The sequence below is a fragment of the Orcinus orca genome, chromosome 5 (assembly GCF_937001465.1).
Source record: "Orcinus orca chromosome 5, mOrcOrc1.1, whole genome shotgun sequence".
NCBI lineage: Eukaryota > Metazoa > Chordata > Mammalia > Artiodactyla > Delphinidae > Orcinus > Orcinus orca.
The window spans coordinates 43042866-43058402 of record NC_064563.1 but is presented as its reverse complement, the minus strand read 5'-3'; the positions used below and the strand labels follow the sequence as shown (position 1 = coordinate 43058402).

Sequence of the window (15537 nt, the reverse complement as noted above, 5' to 3'; positions counted from 1 at the left end):
GAAGGCTCAACATCATTAATCATTAGAGAAATGCAAATCAAAACTACAATGAGGTATAACTTCACACCAGTCAGAATGGCCATCATCAAAAAATCTAGAAACAATAAATGCTGGAGAGGGTGTGGAGCAAAGGGAACCCTCTTGCACTGTTGGTGGGAATGTAAATTGATACAGCCACTATCGAAAACAGTATGGAGGTTCCTTAAAAAACTAAAAATAGAACTACCATACGACCTAGCAATCCCACTCCTGGGCATATACCCAGAGAAAACAATAATTCAAAAAGAGTCATGTAGGGCTCCCCTGGTGGTGCAGTGGTTGAGAGTCTGCCTGCTGATGCAGGGGACACGGGTTCATGCCCCGATCCAGGAAGATCCCACATGCTGCGGAGCAGCTGGGCCCGTGATCCATGGCCGCTGAGCCTGAGCGTCTGGAGCCTGTGCTCCGCAATGGGAGAGGCCACAACAGTGAGAGGCCCGTGTACCACAAAAAAAAAAAAAAAAAGAGTCATGTACTACAATGTTCATTGCAGCTCTATTTACAATATCCAGGACATGGAAGCAAGTTAAGTGTCCATCAACCTATGAATGGATAAAGAAGATGTGGCACATATATACAATGGAATATTACCCAGCCATAAAAAGAGATGAAATTGAGCTATCTGTAGTGAGGTGGATGGACCTAGAGTCTGTCATACAGAGTGAAGTTAGTCAGAAAGAGAAAAACAAATACTGTATGTTAACACATATATATGGAATCTAAAAAACAAAAAGAAAATGGCAATGAAGAACCTGGGGCAAGACGGCAGTAAAGACACAGACCTACTAGAGAATGGAACTGAGGATACAGGGAGGGAGAAGGGTAAGCTGGCACAAAGTGAGAGAGTGGCATGGACATATATACACTATCAAATGTAAAACAGCTAGTCGGAAGCAGCCACATAGCACAGGAAGATCAGCTCGGTACTTTGTGACCACCTAGAGGGGTGGGATAGGGAGGGTGGAAGGGAGGGAGACACAAGAGGGAAGAGGTATGGGGATATATGTATATGTATAACTGATTCACTTTGTTATAAAGCAGAAACTAACACACCATTGTAAAGCAATTATACTGTAATAAAGATGTTAAAAAAAATAAACTGTAGTCTAGGGACTTTGATAGAAGTGATGTGTTTATGTGTGTGCACATGCACAGTTATACCAGGCATGGAGTAGTAGGAAAAAAGGAGGTTATTTTCCTAATACCCAAAATTCAATTTTACCATTTTTAAATGCTTAAAAGCTGCATTTTGTTACCTAGAAACAACTTCTAAAACGATTACTTATTCATACATTCTACAAATATTTCAGTACTTGTTATGATCCAAGAAAATATAAATACAATGTTGAATACAACAGACACGGTATTGAATATGTGTAATCTGGCAATTATGAAATTTTATACAAAGCTCTCTTTTATTACAAAGCTCTCGTTCAGATTAGGTGTAGATACTATGAGTGCTAACTGCAGAGCTATTTAGCACACTCATGAGGGGCAGGAAATACTTCATAAAGGATGTGACCTCTAAAATGAGCCCAAAACATCAACAGAACTGTCAGGAGAGGTAGGGAAGAAAGAGTTTTTAAGGCTGAGGGAATATCTCTTTAAAAAGGCACAAAAGTAAGAAAAAAGAATGACAGCTGAGAAACTGGTAATCACGGGAATCAATAATTAAATTTGTGTTATTCAAAAAAAATAGAATCACTACCATGTATTGAAATCCTACTACATAGTACTAGCCTCTTACACACACTGCTTCTAATCTTTACAGCTTTTCAACTATCATTATCCTAATTTTACAGAAGAAATTTAAGGCTTAACAAGAATAACTTGCCCTTGTCAGGAAAAAATTTTAAATGAGATGAGATGACCAAATAAGATGATTGGATGTTTTGTCTAGGGTGCATTTCCAAGTTATCTCCACTTTTCTGCTTTTCCTCATCTGACATATTTTTAAATTCCACAAATTATCAATAATTGATAGCAATGCAAACATTTACTTTCCATAGATATGAAAAAGAATTTTTCCAGTGGAGTTATAACTGATTTCCCTCCCCACGTGGAAGAAGGCAATTTTGAATCAATTAAGCAAGTTTGTGTCCAGTATTCCTGGTGGCCTATGTATGTGTCTGTTCTTTGGATTCTCCTTGAGCTCCATGTAACATCTTACTGGGTTCCCTCATTAATTAATGAGCTAACAGCTTTGGCATAGGTTTATGTACATGTTTATGAGTCATGATTTTACCTTTTTAAAACATTATCCTTTAATATCTCCAAAGCAAAATAAGTCAGAATTTGAAGGTTTGTGTGGATTCTGCATGGTTCCAAAGACAAAGTTCTTCCATCCCATACAACTCACTACTTCTCTCCTTTTAATCTTGAATGGTAATGCCAACATAATTTTTGTAATACCTCTTGTAAGGGGTCTCACCAAATTTTTGATAGTCCATGGGATAAAACTTACTAAAAAGTCCAGCTTGTGGCTACTTTCACTCTTACTAATTCATACAACCATGATTCATCAGCTTCTTGTGGAATGAAAAAGGAAAATAAAAGTACCTTCTCTCATTCCAAGTCTTTTTACAGTCAGGCAACCACAAAAAAGAAAGAATGAACCTACAATTCATGCCATTTATTACTCTATCAGGCATAATTCAAGTCAAATTCCATTGGGCAAAGTCTGGGATAGTTAAAAGTACTAATATAATGAATAAGAGAAAGGTGGTGACCTGGGGGAGAACTTATGAAACCCTTGTCTCCTGCTTTTGTTGATTATTCTTTTTGTTATGATGGATTCCCTGTCTTGACCTCACCTTTTCTTTTTTTTTTTTTGCGGTACGAGGGCCTCTCACCGTCACGGCCCCTCCTGTTGCGGAGCACAGGCTCTGGAGGCGCAGGCCCAGCGGCCATGGCCCACGGGCCCAGCCACTCCGCGGCATGCAGGATCCTCCCGGACTGGGGCACAAACCCGCGTCCCCTGCATCGGCAGGCGGACTCCCAACCACTGCGCCACCAGGGAAGCCCTGACCTCACCTTTTTGAAAAATAACAGATTGTTTCTGTTAAACAAAACTAATAGCTAGTGACAAATACCCAAACCCATATAATGGAAACTGGGTGGTAAATTTCACTGTAATATAAAATACCCAACAACATAATAAGCCACTGTTATGGCGTTCATTCAATTCACAAGGAAACTGTAAAACCTTTAATTTAAAAAGATGGTTTAAAGATGGTTTAAAGATGGTTTTGTTTACCTGCTTAACAAAATTGACAGTACGAAGCTTCTTTCACATGTTACAATGCCATGTGTTAAAGGTATATTTCCTTCGAACCAAACATTTACCCTTCGCCACTGGTGAAAGGCAACAAGATCTCTTTACAGAGTCTCGTCTTTTTCAATAAATTTTGCATGAAAACATGTTATCCTGGCACGAAGTTGCCTGCTGTCACATTCGAAGTGTAATAAATGTTTAATGAAAACAACACCACACAGCTTGGTGTCAGACAACAGCTATCACACAGCCCTGCTTTGATCGAAACAGACACTTAAAAGGAGTTCTAAGCACACTCTGCACCACAGAACTCTATAACCTATATGCAAATAGGGGTAAATTAGCATAAATGATTTCCTGCTGCATAAAGAAATAAGAGGTAAAGAAAAATAAGACAGCATCTAAGAGTATGGAACTGCTGTCAAACTCAGAGTCCAGCATTCCCAAACCACTTCCAACACCTTCTGCCAAGCACTAGGTAGGAAAAATGGGCTATAACTATAGCCCATATTAGCATGGGCTATAACTGAAGCCCAAGTTGACTGCTATCCCAGTGGCTTCTATACATATTTTCAAAAAGACTTAAGACAAATGATTTAGTGAGAGTCACATTTAAGAAATTCTATTTAAGACTTCCCTGGCGGTCCAGTGGTTAAGACTCCACACTTCCAATGCAGGGGGCATGGGTTCAATCCCTGGTTGGGGAAATTCCACATGCCATGTGATGTGGCCAAAAAAATTTTTTAATTCTGTTTAAATGCATTCCCCTCCAATTACCTACTAAAAAGCACTCCTTCAGTTGTCAAAATTTGTATCCAGAGGGAAATTCTTGACCTCTCTCTAAAAGTACAAAGCTTCAGAAAGTTATATAAAGGAAATGAGGAAGATAAGTATAAACGACGCAAGTGTTTGGGCAAAATATTCCAGAAGTCTTGATGGGCACATTTCTGAGTACAACATCCACCTACTGAAAAGCTAATAAGAATATAATAAAAGTGAAAACCTTTCACAGTAGCACATCATAGGGGAGAATAGGCTACGGAATACTAAATTAGGTTCCTGATGAATCCTAAAGTTACTCAAACTAAGAAAGCATTTTACTAGGCAATAACTGCTTTAAACCAAACTTTCCGGGCTGGTGGTTTAAATCATGATTGAAAATAAAGTTAAATCAGGGACTTCCCTGGTGGTCCAGTGGTAAAGAATCCATCTTCCAATGCAGGGGACGCAGGTTCAATCCCTGGTCAGGGAACTAAGATTCCACATGCCGCGGGGCAACTAAGCCCGCACGTCACAACTACTGAGCCCGCGTGCCTCAACTAGAGAGTCCACGTGCCACAAACTACAGAGCCCAGGCACTCTGGAGCCTGTGTGCCACAACTAGAGAGAGAAAACCCGCACGCCACAACTAGAGAGAAGCCTGCGCACCACAACTAGAGAGAAGCCCGTGTGCCGCAAGGAAGAGCCTGCGCGCCATAACAAAAAGATCCCGCACACTGCAACCCGCATGCCACGGTGAAGACCCGACGCAGCCAAAAATAGAATAAATAAATATTTTAAAAATAATAATAAAGTTAAATCAAATCCATCCAAATTCTACCCTTAAGGATGGCACTATGATTTAAAATCAATAGTAGAATGTCACTGGTGGCACTGACATTTACTCACAACTAATTTTTCAAGGAAGTTCATAAAATGTTTTATAGTGGATGACTATACTTTTTGGAATTTTATTAAAATGTTTCTAAAGAAGGCTCAGTAAGATACTAATCCACAGAAGACTCAAAAGGGGTGTACAATGTTCACAATCATCAAACCAAGTTGTAATTATGAGATGCCATGACAAGTTTCATATTTCTGATTTTTGACTCTCAATAAAAGCTTGCTTAAAATGATGTTGTTAATGTCCAGTTTAAATCTAATAACTCTAGTATTAATAAAATTTGTTTTCATATTGCAAAGACATGTCCTCAGAAAAGAAATATAATTATCTAATGATACACTGAATATTTGTTCTAAAAATTTGGGGGGGAAACTAATAAAAACAAACAAAATCTGTATCAGTATTTTAAAAATTAAATATTCTTAGAAACCAAATTTTATAAATGTAAAACATTAAAAATTAAAGTCATTAAACCTTTTTGATAAAATCTAAGACAAGGTTTGGTCGGTGTCTTTCTTATATTAATCTTTCACTCAGTGTTGTAAGGAAAGGCACCTTTTAATCCCTACAAACTCCTGATATCCTTCTAGTTTATATTAGGCCTCCCTTATTCAGCAAAATTATAAAATAAATAGATCAACTTATAACATTATAGACAAATCCTAATTATAATCATTCAAATGTTCCAGGAATTTCTAGAACTTGTACTTAATTAGCTGCTATTTTAAAAAGGTTTTTCAGAATTGCCTAATTTTATATCTTTTTTCTCAAAAGGCTAATAAAAAAAGCTCTTCCTTATTATTAGGCTCATAAATTCCTGCTTGAGCATTTCTTCCTCTCCTGCTTTTATTTTTCCCAATTTATAAAATATTCCCTTACCATTATTGTACTTACTCTCCTTGCTTTATATTTCATAAATGTATGCTTTATGTTCTAACAATATTTATAAATATTGATATTTTCAAACTGGTTTGATAAAAACAAAGATTGTTATATATAAAGAAACAGAATCACATGAGTTTTTATTTTCTCTTATGCGAGGAAGCATCTAGGTTATTTAGCACAAGCTAAAATATCTGTCATTGAGTCACACAATCACAATGAACTAATACGTCTAAGTCCAAATTCAATCATTTGTGAATCTTTTTTCCTTTCTCTCCACCTACACGTGTTCTTAAAAAAAATAATAAAAATTTCAAAAGATCCAATAAAACCATCACAAAAATACATTTAATTAAGGTCTAGAAATTTTTTGTCGTTTTATTAAATATAATTAAAACTAATTCTAAATAAACAGATTAAATGCTGACGTGGGAAAGTAAGGAAGAGAAAGGAAGAAAAGAAGGAATCAGTCTTTTACTAATGACAGATTTCTGACCCGATCAGAGAAAACAAGGCACAGAAAATTCTTTCTGTTTTCCTTAGCTATTTTCCAGGAAAGTTTAAGCAATAGCATATCACTTGATCTCAAACACTATATATCATCATCAATAATCATGGATTACTACAGAAATAAACATAGTGTACTATTAAGAGTCAAGATGCTGTTGTCAGTGAACCTGAATTAGAAAACTAACTCTGCCACTTATTTACAAGCCCTATGATCACAAGTGTTCATTTGTATAAATGGGAAAATAAAAGCACCTATTTCACTAGGTTATTATGAAAATTAAATAAGATAATACATAATGCTTAGCAAAATTTCTGATACCTAGAAAATATATTTAAATGTTAGATGCTTATTATTATGTCCACTGTAAGTAAAGCATTTTGTTCATACCTTATGTAGACCTGATCATAAAATTACTCTACTTGAGATTACTGGCTTCTCACTACCTTTAGAATTAACTCTCTCCTTAGCATAACATATACTCCAATAATCACCTCTCATCATTATTCCTCTTCTTCTCTAAACTAATCCCCATGAGACTTCAGTTTCTCAAATACGACATACCCACCTTGCTTTCCTCCAAGTATTTCCACATGGAGTTCATTTTGCATGCACCCTTCTTTCCCATCTCTTCCTTCCTTCAGTGTATAAACATCGCTTCTTCTGAGAGCCCGTCCCTAACATGCTGACTAATCTAGCTCAACCAGCTTAAAGTTCATGAAAATATCTTGCAACCAAAATGTGTCAAGACTGAGGATGAAACCCAATGTGCTGAGACTGGCCTGTTGGAACAATAAAAAGGGCGCAGGTCTGCTTACCTCCGAACTTTTTCTTATATTAGCAATAAATGTACTTAATTGTTTAAGCCATATGTTGACAAACTACAAACCCATGGGCAAATATAGCCAGCTGCCCATTTTTGTAAATAAAGTATAAAACTTTACTGGAATACAGTCATGCCACTCATTTAGTATTATCTATGGCTGCTTTCATGCTAAAAGGGCAGAGTTCAGTAGTTGGCAACAGAGACATATGGCCAAGAAAGCCTAATTTATTTACTACCTAGCTCTTCACAAAAAGTTTGCTGCTCTTGGTTTAAGCTAGTTTAGTTAGGTTTTGTTACTTATAGCCAAAAGTACCCTAACACATAACAGTTAGTTTCCTACAGAAACATTCATCTGATTTTACTGTAATTACTTATATATCTTCCCTTCTATATATGCTTATTTTGCCACCTGCATGAAATCTCCAAGTAAGACTAGCCTGCCGTTATGTCCCCATTACCTAACATATACTTGACAAATAGAAGGCATTCAAGTATTGTTGACTGAACAAGTGAACAAATGAATGAATGAGCATATCTGATCAATACCCAATAAATATTTATGAAAAACTACCATGTACATTAGGTACGCTGAGTAATACAAAAGAGTATAAGACCCATGCTCTGCCCTGAATGGCTTAAAGATCAGGTTTAGGAAATAAACATGTAAGCTGTAAAAAATATATGTAAGTTATTTCTGGAGCAAAACGGGGTGTATCTGTCATATATAAATACTACCATATTAAATGTATACATCAACCCCCCCCAATCCTGATTTCAGATCATACTAAATGGTATGAATTCATGTGGCCTTAGCACTAATCAGAAGGGAGGGCACATTGACATAACACCACCCTGTACTATGGTCCACTAAAACCATGAAGATGACTAAATCAGGCTACTCACAGCTTTTTGGCATCAGTACTCATGGCCCTTCAACTGACACTTCTTGTTTTGACCTTGTTCATTGCCTTTGTTGAGATTTAAGAAATAATGACAAATACAACATTATTATCTTGTGAACCTGTCATCTAGTAATCAGTCCCTTGAACAAAATCAGCTCTGAGTGATGGCAGAATCTAACCTGTAAAGCTGGTGCCAACCTTCAAAATTAATGTCACCATATGGAACCCTTTCCTGAAGCCACCCGACCTCCCTTTTGATTCATGCTCTCATTTTTCCAACCTTTAAAATACCCCAAATAATGCTTTATGTAATATCAACTTCACACAACTGTGTAAATATTATTCTAAAAAGTAAAACTTGGTGAAGTAGAAAGCAAAGATTTAACGACCAGTAAAAATCATAGTCATTTCACATAGTCGTGTAATATCTAAAGTGTAAACCAAAAGGAGGAGGAAAAAAAGAACAAGGAGCACAGATTTCCTTGACTGATGTAATTTATTCACCCTCTTAGTCCATGTTTTCTTAGAAAACCTACTCTACATCTTCTCTTCAACTATCATCCTCCTGACTTTCTCCCTTTATCAACAGATTTCCCCCATATCCTCTCTGATCCTCACTCCATTCTACCAACTCTGGGTAAGTCAGGTTCCCTAGATTTACAGGCAGATATCCAACTCTATCTCCTCTCCTATAACATTCAACAGTCCTTAAAACTAGAAAAAGAACTCAGAATTTTTCAGGACCACAACTGCTCAATGTACATTAATGGCTATGGGGTGATCAGGGAAAGAAAGTCACACAATCATGTTACACTCTCCCAAAATCCACCACAAATTTATCATTTCAAAGAATATGTAAAAGCCAACAATCCAGGCAGTTTTATATAATATCACTGTAAATCTGGATTAAAAAATAAACACACAGACAACTGTGAAAAAGAGAGGGATGAGAAGAGCCCCATAACCTTTAATAAACTTAATTCTTCATAGAATCAAGATCTCAAGGAACCATAACCAAAATCTTGGTAAGCTCTTCAATTTAACACTAAAAAGTGATACACTAAAGATAAACACTTCTGTATTGAAGTATTAGAGTGAACATATATAGGGTGTTGAAAGACTAACAAAAGAGGATAAATGCTAAGATGTTCTAAACACTTCATAGAATAAAAGATCCCAATGTCGGTTTGGAATAAAACAAACAAGAAGCTGTAATTTAAGCCAGGAGTCCCCAACCACCACCCCAACCACTGATATCTGTCTGCGGCCTGTTAGGAACCAGGTTGCACAGCAGGAGGTGAGTGGTGGGCAAGCTAGCGAAGCTTCAGTTGCCGCTCTCCATCGCTCCCCATGGCTCGCATTACCACCTGAACCATCCCCCCAGCCTCACCACCACACACCCGTCCATGGAAAAATTGTCTTCAACAAAACTGGTCCCTGGTGACAAAAAGGTTGGGGACCAGAGATTTAAGTTACTAAACAAGATTTTATTTCACTTTAACATCTTCTAATTAAATAAACTGTTTTAAATGGACTTCAACCTCCAAACAGACAAAACTAGAATAACTGTTTCAATGATATCAATTCCAGAAAAAATAAATTCTGGGTCCCATATGCATATACACTCATCTAACATGTACATATACCTTAATATTGACCAAGTCCTCATTCTACACTGAAAGAGGTCTAGCCAACAGTAAATCACATGGTTCCCTCCCTTCGTTCCATCTTTATCCTTTTCCCCTAACAGTTTTACAATAAGCTAACAGACATCTTTAATTGTAAGTAGTCTTCAAATTTTAAATATTGTATTCATGATAAAGAACATGGAGCTTTCCTAACAAATTATGTAAATTTTCCTTTACTAACATACTAAGTTTTGACAGTGCTATTTGTTTCTAAGATTTGTTTTGTAAATATTAAATGAAAACAGGAATAGAAAGGAAGCACAGTAAAAATCTGAGGTAACTATTCTGATTTATCCTTTCTTTATTCTCTACTATATTCTCCTATTTTTTCCATCTTAGAAAAACCTCAGAAGATGAAAATTTAGTTTGATTATTGCTATGGAATCACGGAGTCATCACTGTTTTAGATCTGCTTCAACTTACCCACGTTTGATGCTGTGTAATTCCTTGTCCTTGCCTTTATCCTTTTCCTTTTCTCTTTTCTCCTTATCTCTGCCTTTACGTCGTTCTCTATCCCGAGACCGACTACGTGTTCTTCTGTGACTGGACCTTTCACTGCTTCGACTATGGGAACGTGGACGTGGTCTTGATCGGGACCTACAGTAAGTAGATTTCATTATATACGTTTAGTGTACATTTTGTATTATGAAATAAAAACATCCTTAAAAATTGTCTGAAAGAAAAGGACTTAGTTTTAGTTAAGGACTCAGTTAAATAACTGTTTGAAGCAAGCATGTAAAGATGATTCTTTATGAATAAGTACTCTGTTAAATGACATGAGGGAAACATATGTGTCAGCTTTACAGGAATATAAGGTTTAGTGTTTGTTTAATCAAAAAAGTCTTAAAGTTCAAATCAAATCTTCATTACTCAAATCTCCTCAAGATAATATAACAAATCTAAATGTATATTCTAATCTGCAAGGATTAGGGTCTTCCCTATCCCTACAATCTCTACTTTCTATATTGATTCTACCTAATTTCCTATTTCTAATTGTTAGAATAAAACTATTCCTCTACTCTACTATAATCCAGCTATTCTTTGCATAAAATGAAGGACAGTATTAGGATACATTATGTGCTTTTACAAAGTAAAGATTTTTAGGGGCTTCCCTGGTGGCACGGTGGTTGGGAGTCTGCCTGCCGATGCAGGAGACATGGGCTCGTGCCCCTGTCTGGGAGGATCCCACATGCCGCGGAGCGGCCAGGCCCGTGAGCCATGGCCACTGAGCCTGCGCGTCCGGAGCCTGTGCTCTGCAGTGGGAGAGGCCACAATGGTGAGAGGCCCATGTACCGCAAAAAAAAAAAAAAAAAAAAGATTTTTAGATCCTACCTTACAGTATTGACAAGAAAGCCTCTACCAGATTGATGATCCTATAGAAACTATAAAAAAACAACTAACTGAAGTCACTGAATAGTGACCAAAAAGAAGGCACTAACCTTAAAAAGGAACAAAATCTTACTATATAAATATGCTGTTGATTTAATGTAATTTCAAGCAATTAGATTATGAACCAAAAATGATGAGCAATGCCAACACTTGGAAAAAAGAAACAGCAGTAAGAAAGTTTCCCATTTTATCAGTTGCTTTCCTGAGGACAAGCCTAAGTCTGTGCCATGCAGGAGAGCTAAAACTCTAACAGAAAACTTTCAAATTTATGGCCTGAAAACCCAGAACAAAGACTCAAGGCAACCATCGCAAAATGAAAATGAAAGGGGAATCCTGGAAAAGAGTCAGTTAAAGGAGCCAAAAATTGTAGATGTAAACTCTATTCAAATCTCTGGCTGAACCCTACATCATGCATGTGAAGGGCAAACTCCAAATAGCTAAGGACGAAAGAACTGAACTAAAATTTCAACTGCCCGAAAGAGACTGAATTGTTGTAATTTTAATTCAACTAAGTTAATTCCCTGCTTTAAAAAAAAAGTAAACCAAAAAATCAATATTCTTCAGAGGAATATAACAGAATCCAGAGTACTCAAAATATGACATTCACCATGTCCATGATAAAATACAAAATTACTAGGTATACAATGAAATATGAAAAATGTGAGAAAAGATAGTCTATACTGAACAACCCTGAGATGAGCCAGATGTTGGAGTTAGCAGGCAAGGATTTTAAAGTAGTAAGTATAACTATGCTTGTAATGAATATAATGTTAAGAAATTTTAGAAGACAAACTAGAAGTAAAAAAAAAAATTCTGTAACTGAAAAATACAATCTCTGAAATTACCATTATGCTAAAAGAGATCTGAAGTAGATTGGCAGCAACAGAGGGGAAAAAAATCTGTGTACTTGAAAACAGATAAATCAAACTTTTCCCATCTGAAGAACTAAGAGGAAAAAAAGATTGTTAAAGGAAAATAAAAACAGATCCTATAAGATCTGTGTGACAACATTCAAGTGTCTAACATGTTTATTTAAACTCATAAGTAGAGAAAATAATGAGATAGAAATCAATTTCAAGTGGTGGTCAAAATTTCCCCAAATTTAGTGAACAAAAAATGTACAGATTCTATAACTTTAGTTAACTCCAAAATAAAAATATGAAGACCATGATTAGTAAATCCATAGTCAAGCTGATGAAAACTAAAGATAAAGCGAAATCTTGAAAGTGTTCAGAGAAAAAATGGACACGTTACATACAAAAGAACAATGACATGAATTACTGCTGGCTTCTCATAAGAAACAATGACGATCAGAAGACAGTGGAACAAAATTCTTAACATGATGAAAGAAAAAAAAAAAATCAACCCAGAATGTTATACCCAGCAAAAATAAGTGTTCTACTTACAAAAATAAGTGTTCTACTTACTTCTGTTTTCTTGAGGGATATTTTTGCTGGGTATAAAATTCTGGGTTGATTTTTTTTTTTCTTTCACCACGTTAAGAATTTTGTTCCACTGTCTTCTGATCGTCATTGTTTCTTATGAGAAGCCAGCAGTAATTCATGTCATTGTTCTTTTGTATGTAACGTGTCCATTTTTTCTCTGAACACTTTCAAGATTTCGCTTTATCTTTAGTTTTCATCAGCTTGACTATGGTATTAATAGTCATGGTCTTCCTAACACCATACACAAAAATAAACTCAAAATGGATTAAAGACCTAAATGTAAGGCCAGACACTATAAAACTCTTAGAGGAAAACATAGGCAGAAAACTCTATGACATAAATCAGAGCAAGATCCTTTTTGACCCACCTCCTATAGAAATGGAAATAAAAGCAAAAATAAAGAAATGGGACCTAATGAAACTTAAAACCTTTTGCACAGCAAAGGAAACCATAAACAAGACAAAAAGACAACCCTCAGAATGGGACAAAATATTTGCAAATGAAGCAACTGACAAAGGATTAATCTCCAAAATATACAAGCAGCTCACGTAGCTCAATATCAAAAAAACAAACTACCCAATCCAAAAATGGGCCGAAGACCTAAAAGACATTTCTCTAAAGAAGATATACAGATTACCAACAAACACATGAAAGGATGCTCAACGTCACTAATTATTAGAGAGATGCAAATCAAAACTACAATGAGGTATCATCTCACACCAGTCAGAATGGCCATCATCAAAAAGTCTAGAAACAAGAAATGCTGGAGAGGGTGTGGAGAAAAGGGAACCCTCTTGCACTGTTGGTGGGAATGTATATTGATACAGCCACTATGGAGGTTCCTTAAAAAACTACAAATAGAACTACCACACGACCCAGCAATCCCACTACTGGGCATATACCCTGAGAAAACCATAATTCAAAGAGTCATGTACCACAATGTTCATTGCAGCTCTATTTACAATAGCCAGGACATGGAAGCAACCTAAGTGTCCATCGACAGATGAATGGATAAAGAAGATGTGGCACATACATACAATGGAATATTACTTAGCTATAAAAAGAAATGAAATTGAGTTATTTGTAGTGAGGTGGATGGACCTAGGGTCTGTCATACAGAGTGAAGTAAGTCAGAAAGAGAAAAACAAATACCATATGTTAACACATATATATGGAATCTAATTAAAAAAAACAAAAAATGGTTCTCATGAACCTAGAGTCAGTACAGGAATAAAGATGCCAACATAGAGAATGGACTTGAGGACACGGGGAGGGAGAAGGGTAAGCTGGGGCGAAGTGAGAGAGTAGAATTGACATACATACACTACCAAATGTAAAATAGATAGCTAGTGGGAAGCAGCTGCATAGCATGGGGAGATCAGCTTGGTGCTTTGTGACCACCTAGAGGGGTGGGATAGGGAGGATGGGAAGGAGATGCAAGAGGGAGGGGATATGGGGATATATGTGTACATGTAGCTGATTCACTTTGTTATACAGCAGAAACTAACACAACATTGTAAAGCAATTATACTCCAATAAAGATGTTAAAAAAAAGTAAAGAACTTTTTGAGATAAAGGAAAAGTAAAACATAATCATCAATAGTTAATAATATGCATTAAAGTACGTACTAAAGTAAGTTTTTCAGGCTAAAGAGAATGATAAATGATGGAAACTTGGACCTTTAGAAAGGAAATGAAGGCCACTAGAAATGGTAAATATATGGGTAAATATAAAAAATGACTTCCCTTTAGTTAAAATACATATGTACTTAAAGTAAAAATTACAGTATTTTACTGTAGGGTTTATAATGAAAGTGGATGTAATACATATAATCTCTACAGAATAAAGTATGGAGCACGTAAATTAACCTACACAGTTAGAAAGCTTTTACACGTCACGTGAACAGTGAAACAGTAACTCTAAGTACACTGAAACATACTTAAAGTACTGAATCGTAAGGGCATATATGTAATCCTTACAGTAGCCACTTAAAGGAAAAAAAAGAAATGAAATGCAAAGAAATATAGCTAAAAAGTCAAAAGATGAACTAAAAGAAAATTCTTAAAAATATTCATTAATCCAAAAGGAGGCTGGAAAGGCTCACATGTCTTCTCAGAAGACTTTCAGGATTGAGCAATTCCTGGCCAAGAAACAAAAGTAGAATTGTCCTATTCCCCAATGGATTCAGATGAAAACAAGTAATAAATCGAGTACACCTCCACAATGAGACACTGGAGAAGAACCAAGCTGGGTCTAAATCACACAAGAGATGGCACAAATATTTATGCTGTATGAAAGTCACTTACATCTTACCCTATCACTCTGAAAGCATACACTACTATCTGGACAGTTGGGTGCGTTTTATTGGGAAAATGATTTTTCTCTTTGTTTCTATGTTTCTGCACTAGTAGGTTGGTCCAGTAATAAATATGTGAGATCTTTTGTTTGAGAAGGGGAAAAAAAGCCAAAGCCTGTCCAAATAAATTAAAAAGCAACACACAACTATAAGCTATCTACAAGATATGCACTTTAAATATAGACACAGGTTGAAAGTAAATGGCTAAAATTAGATATATCATGTAAACAAAAATGGCTGGAATGAATATATTAATATCAAATAAAGTATCATCCTAGACACTCAGAAACTAGGAGTATTACCCCAAATAAAAATAGATACTTCATGATGATCAAAGGGTCAGTTCAAAAGTAGAAATCATACAAAATCTTTATCGGACCACAACAGAGTTAAATTAGAATTCAGTAACAATAAAACATACAGAAAAAAAACCAAAAGTGTAGAAATTAAATAATACACTTCTTAATAAATCATGAGTACAGTAAGAAATCACAAAAAAATTAGAAAATATTTTGAACTGAAAGGCAATAAAAATATAGCATATTTGAATTTGTGTGATGTAAC

The 15537-nt window shown here is 35.9% G+C and overlaps 1 protein-coding gene and 1 pseudogene across 5 annotated transcripts in view; one reads left to right on the top strand and one right to left on the bottom strand.

Moving 5' to 3' along the window:
* The window catches only part of RSRC1 (arginine and serine rich coiled-coil 1), a 463041-nt gene that overhangs the window by 334653 nt on the left and 112851 nt on the right, over positions 1-15537 (bottom strand). For 3 of the 5 annotated variants that reach the window (XM_049709746.1, XM_049709747.1, XM_012537443.3), the window contains exon 4: positions 10206-10379. The exons of the other annotated variants lie outside the window; for them this stretch is intronic. In XM_049709746.1, coding sequence (XP_049565703.1) covers positions 10206-10379 — 174 coding nt within the window. The remainder of the gene's footprint in view (positions 1-10205; positions 10380-15537) is intronic. 5 annotated transcript variants of the gene reach the window in all.
* Positions 14611-15211, top strand: LOC125964382 (60S ribosomal protein L39-like; annotated as a pseudogene).